At 43.9% G+C, this 18,794-nt stretch overlaps 3 protein-coding genes and 1 long non-coding RNA gene across 6 annotated transcripts in view; 1 reads left to right on the top strand and 3 right to left on the bottom strand.

Moving 5' to 3' along the window:
• Nucleotides 1–3,631, bottom strand: part of mfhas1 (malignant fibrous histiocytoma amplified sequence 1) — a 46,943-nt gene extending 43,312 nt beyond the window's left edge. The window contains exon 1 of the mRNA XM_017713849.2: nucleotides 425–3,631. Coding sequence (XP_017569338.1) covers nucleotides 425–3,275 — 2,851 coding nt within the window. The 5' untranslated portion in view covers nucleotides 3,276–3,631. The remainder of the gene's footprint in view (nucleotides 1–424) is intronic.
• Nucleotides 3,632–3,732: 101 nt separating this feature from the next.
• LOC119265410 lies at nucleotides 3,733–4,250 on the top strand. Its single transcript, XR_005131640.1, has 3 exons — nucleotides 3,733–3,778; nucleotides 3,977–4,090; nucleotides 4,195–4,250. It is a non-coding gene; the product is annotated as an uncharacterized LOC119265410 (long non-coding RNA).
• Nucleotides 4,251–6,099: 1,849 nt separating this feature from the next.
• eri1 (exoribonuclease 1) lies at nucleotides 6,100–11,682 on the bottom strand. 2 transcript variants are annotated; one of them, XM_017713829.2, is made up of 8 exons: nucleotides 11,475–11,682; nucleotides 10,946–11,014; nucleotides 10,262–10,431; nucleotides 9,893–10,109; nucleotides 8,250–8,333; nucleotides 7,907–8,016; nucleotides 6,873–6,987; nucleotides 6,100–6,783 (listed from the first exon to the last, which is right to left on the bottom strand). In XM_017713829.2, exons 1-8 carry the CDS (start codon nucleotides 11,556–11,558, stop codon nucleotides 6,541–6,543), a joined length of 1,092 nt encoding a protein of 363 aa, XP_017569318.1. In that variant the 5' UTR covers nucleotides 11,559–11,682; the 3' UTR covers nucleotides 6,100–6,540. The 2 variants fall into 2 exon arrangements, with proteins under 2 accessions (XP_017569318.1, XP_017569327.1); XM_017713838.2 differs by lacking the exon at nucleotides 10,946–11,014 and having other exon boundaries at nucleotides 11,475–11,681.
• A 572-nt stretch (nucleotides 11,683–12,254) lies between these two features.
• ppp1r3b (protein phosphatase 1, regulatory subunit 3B) lies at nucleotides 12,255–16,195 on the bottom strand. 2 transcript variants are annotated; one of them, XM_017713816.2, is made up of 2 exons: nucleotides 15,669–16,195; nucleotides 12,255–14,377 (listed from the first exon to the last, which is right to left on the bottom strand). In XM_017713816.2, exon 2 carries the CDS (start codon nucleotides 14,347–14,349, stop codon nucleotides 13,468–13,470), a length of 882 nt encoding a protein of 293 aa, XP_017569305.1. In that variant the 5' UTR covers nucleotides 14,350–14,377; nucleotides 15,669–16,195; the 3' UTR covers nucleotides 12,255–13,467. The 2 variants fall into 2 exon arrangements, with proteins under 2 accessions (XP_017569305.1, XP_017569295.1); XM_017713806.2 differs by having other exon boundaries at nucleotides 15,828–16,194.
• Between the last annotated feature and the right edge of the window lie 2,599 nt (nucleotides 16,196–18,794).

Here is an 18,794-nt window from a genome sequence, read left to right as displayed (position 1 = left end):
GTGACCGCACTGTGATTGCTAAACTGCTGAGCTGAAGCAAAAGCAAATTTTACCTTTATCTGCACTGGTAAATATAATTTAGGACTAACGTTTTGAAGCTCAACCTTACTCCTATCAATAACACTAAAACTAATTACTATAGTAATAAAACTATTACATATAACATAATTATCAAAATTTAGTAATCAACATTGAGACAGCGCTGCTGGTAAAATATGTGACATGCATTGGTGGGGTTTATTCATCAGTGTGGATGTGTGGAGTCTCTTGAAGCTAATGGCAGCCAGAAGCGAACAATCAAAACAAAGATATAAACACTGCCCACTGCCATCAGTAGAGCTTTGCCTTGCCATAATAAACAACTCTATCTGAAATGAAGTAAAGGATGATGGAAATAAATAAAAATACAAGCAATTTCACTCACCTGGGAAGGAATGTGGGTTGGGTGACCCTCTCTTCAGGCACTTGGAACACAGGACATGAACAGAATAATGCAGACCAGGCCATTCCTGCAGAAGGACATTCAGCTCCTCCACCAGAGGGGTAATGGCCTGCCAAGCTGTCCAGATATTTGGCAAAGACGCATGGCTAGAAATGGCAAGCATCTCTGGCTGCAGTCTGTTTCGAGAGGGACGGTAACTCACCATCACAGGCACTTTACCTCGGTAGGCAAAGATGTAATGCCTTCCATCAGAGCGCTGCACCACATGATTGTTGATTTGCACGCTGTACCGTGCGAAGAGTCCAGGGGGGATAAGAAAAGGAAAGCTGTACTCAATCTGTAGCTGTTCAACAGAGAAGAACTGACCAGGGATCAACGAGCCGCCGTTCATCCAGGGTTCAGCATGGGCCTCCTCGCTGCTGACTAGGCTGGGGAACTTGTACAAGACAGTGGCTCCATTTAACGGTTTGCTGCGGGGTTTGTTGACGCAGTAGCAAACCCCCATCTTTTCCAACAGTTCCATGATCAGGTGCAAGTCCTGTTGCGTCTGCACGAGAGGTTTGAGGAGCAGGCGGATGACGTTGGATGGCAGGAGGCCATGCAGCAGAAAGCCTTCCACATGTTGCTGCATTTGGGAGGCAGTAGCATTATCACCACCCTCCCCTTCAGAATGGAGCTTTTCCAGCATTGCTGCAAGGTCCTTCTGAAAGAAAACATTCAAGATGGCGATGAACCGTGGCAGATTATGGAAGACATATTCTTTCAGCGTGATGCTGTCTTCAAAGTACAGCAGTTTGCCGCTCTCGTGTAGGTACGAGAGGGCGCTTTGCAGCCGGTCCTCCGTCAGTCCTGCTTGAAGGCCCAGCCGGGCTGAGTCCCACCATGAAAGCCACAGGTCCTTCGGCTTGAAGTGGAGCTCTTCCAGCATCTGCCACGACTTTGGCAGCACCCGGTGAAGGTTAGGAAAGATCTCACGATGATCAGCAACCGACATGAGCTTTTCCTTCAAGCGCTGAATATTCTTCTGTGCCTCCATGCAGCTGACGCAAAATACCGGCGACAAAATCTGCAGCCGATTGTTGAGCATGTACTGCAGCTGGGATTTCTTGCGTCTTAGGTTCTTGTCTGAGACTCCATAAAAGAGTACATGAGGGCTAGACGCCCTAACATCATAGCCCTGCTCCAGGGCCTGGTCCACCTGTACAGCAAGCATCTGCAGGCAGTCAATGTCCCTCTTCTCCTGGAGGGAGATTTGCATGTGGATGTCCAAGCACTTCTCCTCCAGCTCGCTATCGTCACAGAGATCAGTGTGGGTGCCCACAATGCACACCACTGCATGGGGCACCTTTGCACTGAGCAGGTGGAGGAAATATCCTACACTGGAGTAGAAGCTCTTACAGGTGTATGACTTTAAATTCACCACCAAGATGTACAGCGCTCCGGGTGAGAGGAAAAACGGTTTGATGAGATCATAGTTTTGCTTCCCTGATAAATCATATACTATAAATGTAAGACTGCGGTTAGCATCTGCTACCCAGTTAGTCACATCTATCCCCCTCGCTCCAGGTATCGTCTTAGCATCCAGCGGTTTGCTTACAATGCATTGCCTGAGCCTAGTTTTTCCTGCGTTTCTCTGCCCCATCAAAACAAGCTTTAGTCTTGGTTTCACAGCAGGCTGGGAGTGTGCAAGCTCCTTCTGATAGGCAGCTATATAAGGGATCCCCTTCATGCACACCTCATATGGAGGCTGTATAAGAGGATTGTCCTTAACTTTCCAAATGTTGACTTTGGCAAGTTTTCCAAAATTGTCTGGAAGGATGGCAATTTGGTTACCCTGTAAAACCAGCTCCTCCAGTTTCTCCAGCTCCACGATAGAGTCCGGGAGAAATGTTATTCTATTATTGTCCAGCCACAAATTGGCAAGGTTAGACAGCTGGCCCACTTCCTCTGGAAGAAAAGACAGCCTGTTTCTACTCAAATACAACTCCTCCAGACTAGTGATCTTGAGGATAACCTGAGGAAAATCTTCAAAGGAGTTGGACGAGAGATTAAGCATTTTCAGCTTCTGCATTTTCCCAAAGGACTGTGGCAGGGCTGTGAGGAGATTGTTATCGAGCATCAAGCTCTCCAGATTCTGCAGATCACAGAAGGTCTCAGGTAACGAAGAGAGGTGTGTGCTGCTCAGCCACAATATTTTGATGGATTGGAGCATCATTATATTACCTGGGAGGCCCTCCAGTTTATTGCCGGAACAGTCCAGCTCCTCCAAGTCACTGAGAGCAAGGATCTCTGGTGGGAAACGCTGCAGCTTGTTGTGATCCACATCGAGCGTCCGGAGCCTCCTGAGCTGTGCGAAGGACCTGGGGAAATCATGGAGCTCATTGAAGCTGATGTCCAGCTCCTCCAAGCACTGCAGGGTCCCAATCTGAGAGGGGAGGTACTGGATCTTGTTGTGGCTGATGCAGAGCTTTTTAAGCCCCTTCAGAAGATCAATGTCCTCCGAGAAGTGGCCCAGGCAGTTGTGACTGATGTCCAGCTCGACCAGCTGACTGAGCTGGAACACTGCAGAAGGCACAGCTGCAAACTTATTCCTGCGCAGTATCAGGATGCGAAGCCTGGTGAGGGTAGAACCCAGTCCTTCTGGAAGCTCCTGGAGAGAGTTATTACCCAGATTGAGCACTTCGATCTCCTTGATGTCTTCGGGCAGAGTAATGGTCTGGCTGTTTTTCGTGCTGAGGGTCAGATGGCGCAAACTGCTCCTCAGCTTTCTGGAGCGCAAAGCAGCGTCCCTCCATAATCTGGCTGTCTTTAGATTAGTCTCATTCTCAGCCATCGTGCTGCTGCGGCCACGTCCCCTCTTCTCCTGGCGTCGTTCTCATTGAACGGGCAGCATGCTGGTGGCCCTTCTGCTTCCTTCGCGGACAGCCGAGCTCGGTATTAGGGTCCGTGTGAGGGCAGCGTTCAGCAGCATAGCACGAAGGTAAGCTCCACCTTGAGACAAAAACAAGCCGAGCGCATCCGTGCAGCTGTGTTCGGGACACATCCTCTCTCCCCGCGCCATCGAGCGCAGCCTGGGCTCATCACGGGTGTGGCAGAGGCTGACCGCGCCGCGGACGCTCCTTCTGCCTCTTTCTGTCCGCCAGCAGCCAAAGGAGCTGCTTAAAGGAGTAAAACAAAAGCAGCAGGCTGAGCGCTGCTCCCTCTCTCTCTCCCTCTCTCTCCGTCTCTCCCTCCCCGCCTCCCTCCTCTCTCAGCCCCGCCTCGCTGCGTCAGAGACCCGCGCCCACCTTCGCCGAGGAACCGGAGCTCACGGCCGGGGCTTTCCAGCAGGAAACGGTACCAGATTCTCCCTAAACTGACTGATAATAACCTACATTAAAAGCATTCAAAGCGTTTCTGAGTTTTTTTTAACGTTTTATATTAATAAGGACAGCGCTGTCAACATAAAATGTTCACTCAATTCTAGACAGGGAGGCTCACGGCAGCACATTTAATCAGAAATGGTGCAGTTTAGTCCTGTTTGTGTCTCCACAGGTTTCGTTAAAGCCAAGTACACAAAGGAACGTGAGAAATAAATGTTTTCCGTGTTGGACAGTAACTGTGGACGGCTGGCTCCACCTGCCGGCCGAACCAGAGAGTGACAGTACAGTAAGATGCATATGTGAATATGTAAATTTAATATCACACACACACACACACACACACACACACACACACACACACACACGTTTTCTAAGCCGCTTCTCCCTCAGGGTCATGGGGACGGGGTGCTGGAGCCCATCTCAGCGGTCATCGGGCGGAAGGCAGGATACACCCTGGACAGGTCGCCAGTCCATCGCAGGGCAGACAGACAGACACAGACAGTCACTCACACACTCACACCCAGGGGCAATGCAGCATGTCCAATTGGCCTGACTGCATGCCTTTGGACTGTGGGAGGAAACCGGAGAACCCGGAGGAAACCCACGCAGACACGGGGAGAACATGCAAACTCCACACAGAGAGGACCCCGGTCGCCCGGCTGGGGGATCGAACCCAGGCCCTTAATATAATATCAATACTCTAAAAATAAAAAATGTAAATACTCTATAATGCAACTCATAAACTGGCTCTGGCAGAATCCCATTAAGGCAGGGATGAATCTGCTACCATGGATAAAAGTTTTGGAAAATGCTGTTATGTTATATTTGGGGCCTTTATCATGGGAAACTGGGTGTCCTCAATTTTTAACTGAATATGTGAGTTAGTATATACACCGGTCAGCCATGACATTAAATCCTTGTTTCTACACTCATTATCTATCAGCTCCAATATCGTCCTGAGATATGCTGGATTTAACACACAAAAATGAAAGTTTGAGAATTTCAGTCATTTTAAAATAAAATACTGTAATTGGGCTCGGCCCCTCGAAAGGAACTCTTAAAGCTTCAACACCAAGAGATTATGGATAATTTCATGCTCCCAACTTTGTGGGAACAGTTTGGGGACGGACCCTTCCCGTTCCAATATGACTGCGCACCAGTGCACAAAGCAGGTCCATAAAGACATGGATGAGTGAGTTTGGTGTGGAAGAATTTGACTGGCCTGCACAGAGTCCTGACCTCAACCCCATAGAACACCTTTGGGTTCTATCCTTCTCGTCCAACATCAGTGTCTGACCTCACAAATGTGCTTCTGGAAGAACGGTCAAAAATTCCCATAAACACACTCCTAAACCTTGTGGAAAGCCTTCCCAGAAGAGTTGAAGCTGTTATAGCTGTAAAGGGTGGGCCAACGTCATATTAAACCCTATGGATTAAGAATGGGATGTCACTCAATGTCATATGTGTATGAAGCCAGAGAAGCCAATACTTTTGGAAATACAGTGCATCAACTAAAGGCTTCAGAAACATAATAAATGCATATTCCTCAACTACCTACTTCTCTTGCTCACAGTGGTTTCTGAGAGGGCAGCCAACTTGAAAAGGCAGACTCTCTGTTGTGAATGACACACCCCAACAAACGACACATCAGTGGAAAGACCAGGATGTTCTTTATATGGCACACCAGGTTTCAGCACTGTAACTTATATGGTTCCTGAAATATTCTTTGGGGACTTATGTCCCCCACAGGACAGGAATTACCAGGTCTTACAGGGATGTACGAGCACTTTGTAGTTGTACAAGTACAGACTGTAGCCCACCTGTTTCTCTGCATACTTTGTTATCCCCCTTTTACCCTGTACCACATTTGGTACATTACATGTCACAACTGTCACAATTACACTTCAGGGGGAACAATGCAGGAAAAAAGACGGATGTGGACCCTTTAAGAATACTATATTCATACTGACACACACACAGTCTGTATAATCTCCATAGAAGAGGCGCCAATTGAATGTGATGCTCTGGAACAAGAGCACATGAGCCTGAGTTTACCAAGGCCAATGCTAATCATTGGCTGGAGCGGTGTGAAGTCCCCCAGCTCTAGGCTGCAAAACGCTGGATAACCAGAAGATCTGTGTCCAAACTTTACATCCAAAAGAGCAAAGTTCAGCAGTGTTTATAAAACCTGTGTTGACTGGAAAAAAAAACCTTTTTCTTGCAAACCCTGAACTGCAATGCAAATAAAAGGAAGAAGACAAAACCAGAAGTGGTTTCATGTGGTTCAAAACAATATGGGAAATGAAAACAGGAATTTATTTGTAGTTTATTGGTGTGCAAGTAATGGACCTTTCCAAACAGCAGAGGAATCAGCGTGTAGCAAATGTTGTTAGTAAACCGTGCGTTTGAATGTGCACATCTGGTGATGAAAATAACACTTGTATGATATAGATTACAAAGCATGTACTGAAAAAAACAAAAAGACAAAGTCAGATCAGCTTCTGACAGAAGTCTAAACACAGACAGGCTGTTTGTTCAGACCACTTTCTTGATCATAATCTATTGGTGAACTTTGAGCATTATGTGATCTAAATAAAGAAAATACTAGAAAAAAGGGGGTAAAACATCAGAGGTCCCAGCACCACCAGTGTGTACAAAGCAGTTCTTCCCTGACAATGTGATCTCCATAGCTTACCGCTGGCCTTGGGAAATCAAAGGTCATTGGGAAATATGTCTTTAGTCTCTGCTTTTGGGCCTCTGAGGAGGCGGGGCTCCTTCCAAAGGTGCACTAATGGGCACGCTCTGTGGCTCGCCTCCATACAAGCACTCGTTGACCCTCAGCTGACAGCCATCCTTCAGCATGTGGATGGCAATGCGCGCAATGTTGCGTGAGTCATCAAGACCACAGTGGGGTCGGCCCTCATACTTCATGCCAAGATTCTCCAGCATGCAGCTGAGTTTTGTCTTGTTGCGGGCCACCTGTGGAACAAAACAGGACAGTTACCGCTATCCATTATTCTTCTATTCATATTATACAAATATCACAAAAGGTAAACAACATAAAATACCTTGTAATAGTTTGCATAGGACTTTCTAATGTTGATCCACTTTCTGGCAAACTGAGGGTACCGAATGCGACTTAAACGGCATTGTGTGTAAAGGAATTTACTCATATCCCAAGACCTAAGAAAAGAGAGCAACATACTGAGCATACGAGCGATGAACAATATATGATAATAACTAGTGATCCTCAATAATATATTACTATTACAATAATATATTACTATTACAATAATATATTACAACCCCAATTCCAATGAAGTTGGGACGTTGTGTAAAACATAAATAAAAACAGAATACGATGATTTGCAAATGTTTTTCAACCTATATTCAACTGAATACACTACAAAGACAAGATATTTAATGTTCAAACGGATAAACTTTATTGTTTTCAGTGTTGGTTTTCTGACTTGCTGCTTTCTTGCAGAGATTTCTCCAGATTCTCTGAATCTTTTGATGATATTATGGACTGTAGATGATGAAATCTCTAAATTCCTTGCAATTGCACGTTGAGAAACGTTGTTCTTAAACTGTTGGACTTGGATTTGCTCACACAGTTGTTCACAAAGTGGTGAACCTCGCCCCGTCCGTGCTTGTGAATGACCAAGCCTTTCAGGGATGCTCCCTTTATACCCAATCATGACACTCACCTGTTTCCAATTAACCTGTTCACCTGTGGAATGTTCCAAACAGGTGTTTTTGAGCATTCCTCAACTTTCCCAGTCTTTTGTTGCCCCTGTCCCAACTTCTTTGGAACATGTTGCAGGCATCAATTTCAAAATGAGGGAATATTTGCAAAAAACAAAAAAGTTTATCCGTTTGAACATTAAATATCTTGTCTTTGTAGTGTATTCAATTGAATATAGGTTGAAAAGGATTTGCAAATCATCGTATTCTGTTTTTATTGATGTTTTACACAACGTCACAACTTCACTGGAATTGGGGTTGTACTATTTATTAAATGAAGCCTTACAGAATTTATAGTACCTAATGGCAAAACATGACAAAATAGCAAATAAACTCAAACAGTGATGCGCTTTACCCGTCTGTTAGTAGAGCATATTTGTACTTCGTGCCAAGCTCTTTCTCCTGCAGCCAGGCAACCACTCTGCGAAAAACACGTGGAAAAATATCTGCCTCATCTACCATTTCCTAGGGAAAGAAAATAAGGAAAAAAGAAACTATTGTTCATATGGGAATAAAGAAACTACTGTTTATATATTTTTTATATCTTAAGAATTACAAAATGAAGCTTTTGACATGCTGCACATCAAAACGAGGTCTTTGCTACAGATAAAGATCAAGGTGACTTTAGTTCTCCAGAACAGAAACACACAAGACATCATACAATTCTACCTTTACACTGGAAACCTCACCAGACATACCTGCGCTATGCCCGTTAGCTCAATACAAAAATCTGAAAGCTGTGGGTTCAATTCAGGCTTCACATACTCTTGGAAACAATCTACCTGTAATCACACAGACAACAACAAAAGCTTTACACATACAGCTTTCCTACAGACACAGCACTGTGCAAAGGTCAAAGACCACCCTACATTTAATTCAACCCAAAACAAACAAAAAAAAAAACATTTATGACCCAAAATCATTAATTACAAGCAGAAATATTATTTATACCTAAGAGAAAATTGCATAAGAGTTTACAAATAAGCAGAATATCACATTTTCCGGTATTCAGCGCATCCACTATTTGGCTTTGATTTCATCTTCCGTTCTTTTCAGGAATTTAGCTTTCACTTTTTCAAAGAAACTGTTTTGCCAGTTCCGTCTAAGACATTAATTACTCATAAAAAGTAGAAAGTGCATTCATCAGCACATTCAGAGATGCCGAGGTCCGAACTCTGGGGTGATCAGTCCATTGTTCAGAGAAGACCTGCAGCTTCTTTGTCCGATTTTGTTCTCCTTGTGTGTCTATTGCCATTCCTCGGCAACAGCTTCTTAACAGCTCCACACCCTTTCGGGCTTATAGCATTAAGCTGTCCTTACACTGTAGAAGCATGGATTACTTTTTAAGATCTGAAGTAACAGAGGAGCTTGAATTTCTCCTCCCTCTTAAACATAAAAGATTTAAGTGCTGCATCTGCGGTTGAAGGTTTTGGTGGTCTAGCACAGCGGATCCCAACCCAGCTCCTCCATATTTTGGTGCTTTCCTGATCCAACTAAAACGTTAGTTAGCGAGTCCTTCCTGGGTTGAACTGAGCGTTTCAGAGTAAGCAAACACAACAAATGAACAGGGCAGGTGATCCACCAGGACCAAGGGTGGGAATCACTGGTCCACCAGATCTTGCATGGTTGTCTACCTAAGTAATTAGTTAGCTCTTGTTTTGAAAAATCCTGTTTTTCACTTATATTTCTTTGACATTCCCCTTTCATATGCAAGTTGATTATGTTGTACGTAATCTCCTCAGAAACATTCTCCTTGCATTTAATGGCCAATTTACTGGCCATTTTGATGGAAATTAAATGAAGGATGATCTCTGATGACCCTGTATTTAGTCACATGTTTCAGTGTGGCTGATTTTCCTCATAACTGGTCATGAGCTCCGTTGTATGTTCCTAGGAATATATATTTTTTTTAAAAAAGACGTTTAAAATAAATATTCCAGCTCTTAGCATTTCGGTAGGTAACTTGTGGTTGCTCTCCACTGGCTCTCAGACTTATTTGCACAGTTTGTCCCATGTGAAAATAGGCCTACCTGTCAACTATGCGTCTTTTTTTTTTTTTTTAACCGGCTGCCTGCTTTTCAGATTACATAATCTTTTTGGTTCACTTAAGTTCAAGAACGTTACGAGTGCTATGTCACATATGCTTATAGTAGTATAAAGTCTTTGGATGCCACACTGAAATGTACAAAAATTTCTACTGTATTTAAATAAGTTATATAGCGTTTCACTGATATTCACCATCATTTCATACAGTTACTTCACACAGTTTGCAATACTTGGGTTGAAGATGCCCATTTTCAGCATAGCACCCGCATGCAAGCATTCACCCTCACCAACTCACAATCTCCAAGGTGTGCGTGTCGATCAGGACCATGGGGAATTCGATGATTTCATGAAGAAAATCTGATGGATTACTCTCTTCACAGGTAGCCTCAAAGTCCACCACACAGATGTAGTCATAGTACGAGTCACCGGGCCCTCCAGCAGCTGCCGACTGCTTCAGTTTCTGCTTCTTGTAGTAATTCTTAAGGCGCTTCTTCAGAACATCTTTCACACCTCTACCAAACCACAGATAGAAAAATACAAGGATGGAAATAACAAGTAGTCCAACTGAAGGTAATATTGTCGCACAGCTTGCAGAAGAAGGTTTATTATGTAGATCAAAACCACCTGAGCTCACAGGCGATGTGAAAAAGAATATCCGTCTTACCTTGTGTCAAGATTCAGCTCGGTACATTTGGCTCGTAGTTCATCCCGGGTCATCCGGTTGATAACACCATTCGCGAGTGCAATCTCCTTATATACAGGATCACTGAAGTCCCCATGGGCTGCCTTAGATGGAGGGCTTACTTCTCCACAAGAGTCGTCTTTCTGTTCAGACTAAACGGTAGGAAAAAGATGTACCATCACACCAACAGGATTAACTGGCAAATGGTTCAACGGTAAACCAAGTCTTCAGAGCAGTTTGATGTGAAATGCATTCTAGACAAAACGCATCCAAGAGCTCCCTCACAGAAAGTTATGACACTGAAGTATCACTAATACATGGCCTGATGCCTGTACCATTATTTTATGATTGGTTTTGAGAGAAGACTTTTAAAGCCATTCAAGGCAGAGAAGTACATGTAAAGCCAAGTAAGTCAAAATAACACCCAAACATGTTTATACTACTATTTAACCAGAATAGTAATTTTTCAGCATTGCGTATAAAAAGTCAGAAGTCGGTGAGTTTGTCTGCAAAGTGCCAGGTCACATCAAACCACTGGATGGCTCTGTTTACGTCCCACCCAGTGAAAAACGTGGAATTCATGAAAGTCATTATAGAAACTGTTTCAAAAAAGCAGGTCTGCTCCTTTAGCTGAGTAACTCGAGGGTTTGGAGGGCTGTTTAATACCTGTCCGTTGGCTCCTGCTTCATTGGACTGGCTTGACGACACTGAGCCCATCTGGCTCACTGAGAAATCCTGCTTTGTGAAAAATCCCCAGGTCTTTCAGAGCAAAACAGATCAGGCACATATCCTACCAACAACAACAGCCTGGCTCATCCTAGCGATTATACAGCAGCGCTTCAAAGTACAGCACTGTTTAGAGATGTTTACCTGAGTTACTGTACCTCGGTGTAGCTAACCTAGTTAACCTAACCTCACTAACCTAGTCAACTAGTTAACTAACGCCTTCAGCTGAAGCAGAGAAGCTACTACATCCATGTTCTGTCGTATTTTAACGGCTCCTTATTCCAGTTTTCCCGTTGCACTTTAAAGGGGGCAGCTCTTAGACCCTGTCACCTCAGGTATGAAGGCCTTGGCTTTAGTTGTAAGCTCTTGGCCAGACTGTAAATGCTGCACCTTTTAAGGTGGAACGGGAGAATTCGAACGAGAAACTAGCGAATAGCAAATTCACCTCCGCCTCGTATCGAGGACTCACATTAGAGAAGCCGCTGTCCTCTTGCTCGCTTCCAGATTCTGGATTTTCAGGTTTGTGAAGGACGTCCTGGACGTTTTTCTCCATTATTGGCCACGTTTTATTCCCTTTGCTCTGCTAGCTTTACTCCAGCGCCCAGGCCGGTAGCTCATGGCTGTTTGGCGCGCTCTGCTGCCTGTCACAACAGCAGCCCCACCGTTTCCCCAGCGACGGCACTACAAAGTACAAGTCAGCACTTGGATATATTTTGTGGTCATTTTATATATATATATATATATATAATGTATATAATTATATATATATATAATCTGTGATGTCGTTCTACGTGAAGGAAAAATAAAACAAATAGTGTAAAATTTAAGGCAACCCTTAGCAAAGAGTGCCTGTACTAACCGGGTTTGCTTTTCAAAATAAAAGCCCGCGTCTTCGCTTACGCTCTCCTAAAACCGATGACGCCAAAGAGATTTCCTTCTGAAAATTAAAAAAAAAACCTCAAACGCTCCATTTTAAAAATATTTTATAATTAGTGCAACTTTTAAGTATAACCTCGGTGGCATATTTTACCATAAATAAAATTAAACCAGGTAGCCTCAACCAGGATTATTACATTTATATCTGAAATAGCAAAATAATACAAATTACTATTTCTGTAGCAGAATCAGGCAACTGATTTAAGCAGACTACCTTGTTTACTTGCTGTAGTTTTTTTATTATAATTCAGCAACTAATACCCAAGTTGCAGGTAATGCCACTGCCATAGTTGAACCCAAAAACAGCTGCATGTTACCAAACACTGTAATAGATTTTATTTGTTTTACTCAAGTCCTAAACTTGACAAATAGCACAAACACTGCATGTTTATTCCATTGATTCTTTTTTTTTTTTTTTTTTACATTGATCCTGTCAAAGTAAGCTATGACCAGGTGAAGGGGTCAACAAATCATCTGCTCTTTGCCCTGTAAATGGACTTGAACTTTTCAATCTGTTCAAACATTTCTAAACTTACAGACTGAAGCAGACCATGTGTAAGCAAAGCTCAGTGCATTTACTACATTATTCTTTATTCAACATTAATTATAGAAAAATAAAACCCTAAAAAGCATCGACTGAACATCAATATCCCAAAACAATATTGACAAATGGTATTTGATTCAAAGTGCATCCCTTCACCAAAACCAACATTGTGAGTTCATGCTTGACATCATTTGATGCACATAAGGAAGACTGACACAATGAACTATACAGCAAATCAGACAAAGTTACAGATTTCATTAACAATAAAAAAAAAAATAAAAACAACTTTTCGGCATCTACTATGCACTAAACAGGCCAACATTAAAAGTTTTAATCAAACAATGCACCAACCAGTGTATCTACTAAACTGTAACGTGTTGCATAACCCAGTGGATTATGCAACTGAACACACACAAAAATTGATCTAACAGGTCAGCGTTTGTTTCATCACTCATCCTGCGGTCAATGAAGACCCAAATTTAAGGACAGGCTTAGACTTCAAGTTTTGGCAAGAGAATTAATCCATCAGTCAACAGTTTCCACACATGTGTAGTGAACGCATGATTTAACAGTCCATAGAAAACATGCATTATTTAAAGGCAGCAGAACTGGAGGCACAAAGCCAATCCAATCTCCATTACGTTTCTGGAAGAAAACTGATATGCGCTGAAACGTGTAGGAGCTCATATTTTACAACACAAACAAGTTGTCTTGCAACTCGTCTTTAAGCGGAAAATACATCATCAGAAAATTACACCGCATTTCACTACAGTAAGAAAATAAATATAGCTTGATCTACTGAAAGTGTCTGAGGTATATTCGTTGAATTTTTTGAGTCACATAAATCATTAATACATTCTCAAAAACGGACCCGACATTGGTCTTGATTTTAAAGATTTCTTTCGACAGCTCAAGAGACTATCTATATAACCAATGGCATAGGCGATAACTGTGCTGGCTGACAAAAGCACTAAAAGAGGATTCAGTAATATGGGCCAAGATCCTCATAGCCAGCATAGCTCGGCCACTCGGCGAAAATTCCGTGAGAACACCTGGGGCTTCCATATCTGTCGAAGTGAACGTCACAGTCACTGATACCGTAGTGCTGATGGCCAGTGCTCAGGTCAATCGAACTCTTCTTCAGCGATGAGTGGATGATTCTGTAATTTTTCCCTTTGTTGCTATCCCAGTATGTGACACCATTCACCACATAGAACACTGCAAACTCGACTCGTTCGTGTGGTGGCACCTGCTCAGGTAAATCCACCTCAAAAGAGAACGTGTCCCGGTCGGTCCCTGTGTAAGTGTCCCTGACATACTGACAATCTACATCTGTGTAATTCTTCCACGTGTCAAATGTGAGGCGCACTTTAACAGACTTCTCAAACGAAAGGTTTTTGACTTTGACGGTGCCCGCCATCGCCCTATCCTTCAGCATGCAGTTTTCAAGGCAAACAAAGTCTTCCTCTATACGCTGACGGAACCGCAAATAATCTGCCGACGGCTGGGTAAAGTCAAGCATCAGCATGTTCTCGTCCTCGGACACCATAAGCGTAGACGTGAAAAGCTGTCGAACGCTTAGCGGGACATCAACAGGGTCATCGAATTCAGAGAATATCTTCACCATAGTGAGGGCCAAGCCCTTGTGGTCGGCAAAAGACACCTGTTTTTTGGCCTTGCCGTGTGCCTTCACAGACACGTTCACCTCATTCAGTTCGGACGTCTGGAGAGGAGAGTGAAATTTGAGCGAAGGAACCGATCTCGAGAGCAGGCACGGCCGCAGGGATCTCTTGTACTTGGACGTCTTTCTGTTCTGGAACTCCTCGTTTGACAGGAAGACCGGCAAAGCCAATTCAACAGGCATGATGAAACGGTCGCAAGAGCCGCATGCACTGAAAGTGAAGAAACAACGCAATGGTTAGCCACTGGTTTAAGAGAGCATGCGCAATGAAATAAAATTGCGGCAAACGTTTAAACCCTGCATGGTCTTTGCATAAGCACTCGGAATGAGGGTTAGGACAAACACAGCTGATGCAATCTGTTAAACATCAACTGCAAGTTACCAAGGCTAAAAGCAAGCAGGTCAGAAGTACATTAGGTCATACAAGCGTAGCTCAGTCTGGGAGGCGCAGGGTGGCCAGACGCTTGTTACAAAATGTAAAGGAAGAGATATGCAGACAATGTTTAGCACCCCCTGGTGTTCACACTGTGCTATGTAAACAGCCAAACTCCTAGTCGCTGGATTTTGAGTCAGAGTCCTGGTTACTGCTGCTTTGTCACTACGAACAGTAGCTGTAAAGATAAAGCCATTTGCACAATATCATTACACCATATGCCACAGACTTGCACAAACAATAAGACGCTGTAGAGAAGAGTAATTTACTCACCTGCTTAAGTAAAATGAGAATGGCTTACTTTTCCTCACAGCACCTTTTTTTAAACATGGATATTTTATGTGTGGAAACTCAAAATCCTTTATTGATTTTGCAGAATCAGAATCACTCACCTTTACTTTCTAACTGGCTATTTTGGCTCTATCTGGTCCTATGCTTTCAGATGCTGGGTGTAGGCCTACTAAGATGTTCCACTGCAGCTTTATAGTTTACAGGGAACTGAGTATTTTTAGCGTTTTCTGGACTTGGATGCTCCTTTCCCCCCCTACCTCAGCTTAGTTATTCGTTGCAGTTTCTCCTTGAGCTATTATTTAGTTGAAAAACCCAAACTCTTGGGTATGCGTTTCCCTCAGCTCTGGTCCTGGAGGCCCACCACCCTGCACACTGTTTAAGCAGGAGAAGCAGTAAAGTCATTTTAACTCCATAATGGGCTGTTAATGAGCTGACTGGCTGCATCAGGTGTGTTGGGGGTTGGGAAAACACTGAAAAGTGCAGGGCAGTGGGCCTCCAGGACCTGGCTGGAGACACGTTTTAGACTAATCTGGCAGACCCTCTGGACACCAAGGTTCAGCCTAGCGCCCCAAACCCAAACCCAAAGCCTGTCACTGTAGACGTAAACAAGAGGCCCAGCAGCGGCTCCCAGCGTAGAGAACTAGTTTCAGAGGCTCTCACAGAAGTTCAGTCTGCTTTCTCCAAGTTTCCTTCAAAAGCATTTGAGATGAAACTCGTCTCATTCATTACTTTACGCTACAGTTCACACCAGAACAGAGCCACTCTTCCTGGGTTTTACCGTTAGCCAGTATCTTTCAGAGCACTCGGAGAAGTTTAACCACGTCGCTGAAGCTCTTCTGCGGTTCCTTTTCCAGGCACATGAGCTCCACTTGGCGACCGGCAAAGCTGGAGAACAAACATCCGCCTGCAAGTCGCGCCAAACGGCGCCGCAGCTCACCTTCGGTTACCGCATATGAAGCGGCTGGCTGGGGCTGCTCTGTCCTGTTTCAGCCGCTCTGGTGCCGGTGGAGGTTGCAGCTCGCCGACCTGCAGCTCTTCCTCTGCCCCGCACTAACCGTCGCTCTGCGCTTGCCATCGCCGCATTTCACTCCGTGGAGACTCTCGATCACTCCGTGTTCACGTGAACCGGCAACGTTGGCCAATCACTGCGAGCGACACGGGGCGTGCAAAACACCCTGGCCATCGATCAGTCACGTGACTCTGGGATCCTTGGCTGCTGGAGCTGCGTGGAAAGACACGCCGGGTTACTTATCGATTTTTTGGCCGTGGTGTCTCACAACGACTGGTAATCTCAACTTTAAGCAACGCAGTCTGGCTGCAGACACGCATGCACCCACTTTTAGCCGCCGTGACGTCACGTGCACATGCCCTCTGCCACCACAGGAGAGGTGAGCCTCGGGGAAGAGACCCTCCTCGGGTTTACTCAGATCTGAACACTTACATACACACCTTGGTCAATTTTCGACAGGTGGAGAATGAGAAATGTCATAGATCCCCTGTTACTTTGATTTTTTTTCCTTTTGTTGTTGTTTGCTTTTTGTCTTGAAACTGACCTACTGCTGTTTTTGTTTACATTTGTTGAACTGTATTAAGTATGCACAAATCAATAAAATGAATAAATAAATAAATAATACCCTCTTCGGAGAAGAGGAGGAGGAGGGCCCGCACAGGTGAGAGGCAGGTGTGTTGTAGGCATCATCACGTAGCAAGATTCAGCTTGCAAGGTGAAAATAGAGAGGTGAGTCCACCAAAACTGGAATGTGTACCAAAAGTCCTGAAAAAGGAAAGAAAAAGCAAGCACAAGAAAAGCAAAGCAAAAACAAAACACTGGCGAGTACAAGTAGCCAAACGCGCACCGTGTACACTCACACCGGAACCGGATTATCTGGTAGGACCCCTGCCTTTAGGCCTGGCTGTAAGATCACGCTACTGATATTGTCTCTGTTCAGCTGCTGTTTACCCTACTGCCCTTCTCCTGCTTGGCCCTTGTCTGAAGAGTCAGACAGTACCATGACAGTACCATGTCCTTCTGTCAGACAGTACCATGACAGTACCATGTCCTTCTGTCAGACAGTACCATGTCCTACCAGTAACATGGCCTTCTTAGCTCCACCAGGCTATCAGCCTATCTAGAACCCAGTGAGTACCTGTCTATTTTTGGTATCTCTGCTATTTTCATTTTCAACTTTACTAGGTGTAGAATATCCACAAAGGGTGCGTATGCAAGTGTGTTTGCATACATTTTCAGGATAAAACTTCCCCGACTTTGTAGACACATCAAGAAAAACCAGAACTGATTCACATTTTGTAAAGAGCTAAATATTTTAGGTTGAGATTTTGGAAATTCTTAGTACATAAAGCTATTTACAGAAATATAATGCATACAGAACATAGAACCTGAGGTCTAAAGATCTGCATGTATGTTCTTTAGCGTATCCCATTTGTTGGTCCTATCCATGGTGGCCTCACAAGAGAAGGAAAAAACCTACTTTACTTATAATGCAAGTCAACAAAACTAGATTTTTTTCCAAGTCGTTTTGGGGCATTTCTTTTGATCCATTCATCATGAAATTAAAACAATGTAAACAGGCATTTTCAAATTATGTCAAAAACTGAAAAACAACAAAAGTGGAGATATGAGGTTTTGTTCCGTCAACAGCGATATCCAAATAGTGGTAGTAGAATGAGTCATACTGAACTTTAAGTGTGGCACTGTCATAGGATACCACCTTTGCCACAAGTCTGTTTGTGGGCAGTAGCAGCTCAGCTAGTGGTTAATCTCACCAACTCACAGAGCAGGGCCACCGAGAGCCGAAGTGAAAAATGTAAAAATCAGCTATCCTCTGTTGTATCACTCGCTACAGAGTTCCAAACTGCCTGTGAAAGCAACATCATCACAAGAACCATGTGTGTCAGAAGCTTCATGAGATGCGCACACGCCTTAGATCACTATTCACCATGTCAGGAGTCCATATGTCCTTAAACCACACATGCCATACATGGTCTCTCAAAGGTTTCATTATTCACGATCTGTGCTCAAAGGTGGTCCAGTTGGTTTTTGATATCTCATCGAGAGCCGGACGCTGGTAAGAAACATTTTCAGAAGAAACTACTGAACTTGCATTCATTCAGGCCTCATAAGTCAGTTATCAGTAGCCTGTTGAACCTCACCGAATTATCTTGGTTTCATTCAGCCTGATCGTTGTAAAGCCTGTTACACAGGAACATGTGATCCAAACCACGATTAGTATTGGAAGCAGAAAAGCGCATGATTGCCAGCGCCAGGCTGGTAATATACACTTATGTTTGTCAGAATTAAATGAGTTTTCTTTATCAGTGTCCGTGTTTGGCAGTAAATAATTGTCTCCCTCTCTACTGGCCTTTAAAGGTTTCATGTGAATCTGCTGTGTGGTGAGTTTTGGATGCGACATTGCTTTTCATCTGAACCCTCGTGTTGACCTCTGGGACAAAGTGGTCTTTAATGCTTTCCAAAATGGCTCATGGGAAGGTGAAGAGAAAGTCAAACACCTGCCTTTTCACAAGGGACATCATTTTGAGCTGATTATCGTCGTAACAACGAGGGCTATCAGGTCTGAAGAGTTGCTTTTCTAAGACATCACTTGTTCTACAACATGCAGTGTAGATGTGTTGGTGGTAAACAGTACAGTCAATCACAAACATTTCTGGCAGTAGGTTTGATGGAGCTCACAGAATAGCATGAACATGCTCTTTTGTGCCCCGGCAGGTAACCGTAAATGGGAAAAATTTCTACCTGTTCCAGCACAGAATGCCTCCGGAGAGGGTGTGTGCCCTTGAAATCGGGGGCGATGTGTCCGTTGACACCATCAACATCACTGGGGTGAGAGATTAAACGAGTCATAAAGTTTAAAACTGTGAAAGAAAC

The sequence above is a fragment of the Pygocentrus nattereri genome, chromosome 16, assembly GCF_015220715.1.
Source record: "Pygocentrus nattereri isolate fPygNat1 chromosome 16, fPygNat1.pri, whole genome shotgun sequence".
Taxonomy (NCBI): domain Eukaryota; kingdom Metazoa; phylum Chordata; class Actinopteri; order Characiformes; family Serrasalmidae; genus Pygocentrus; species Pygocentrus nattereri.
This window is presented reverse-complemented; position numbering and strand designations above follow the sequence as displayed.

Coding starts and splice junctions, on each gene's coding strand:
- eri1 (XM_017713829.2), bottom strand. CDS start 11,558: ATGGAGAAAAACGTCCAGGACGTCCTTCACAAACCTGAAAATCCAGAA. Junction 11,015..11,474: donor AGGACAGCGGCTTCTCTAAT/GTGAGTCCTCGA, acceptor TTCACAAAGCAG/GATTTCTCAGTGAGCCAGAT. Junction 8,334..9,892: donor ACACGCACACCTTGGAGATT/GTGAGTTGGTGA, acceptor GTGTGATTACAG/GTAGATTGTTTCCAAGAGTA.
- ppp1r3b (XM_017713816.2), bottom strand. CDS start 14,349: ATGCCTGTTGAATTGGCTTTGCCGGTCTTCCTGTCAAACGAGGAGTTC.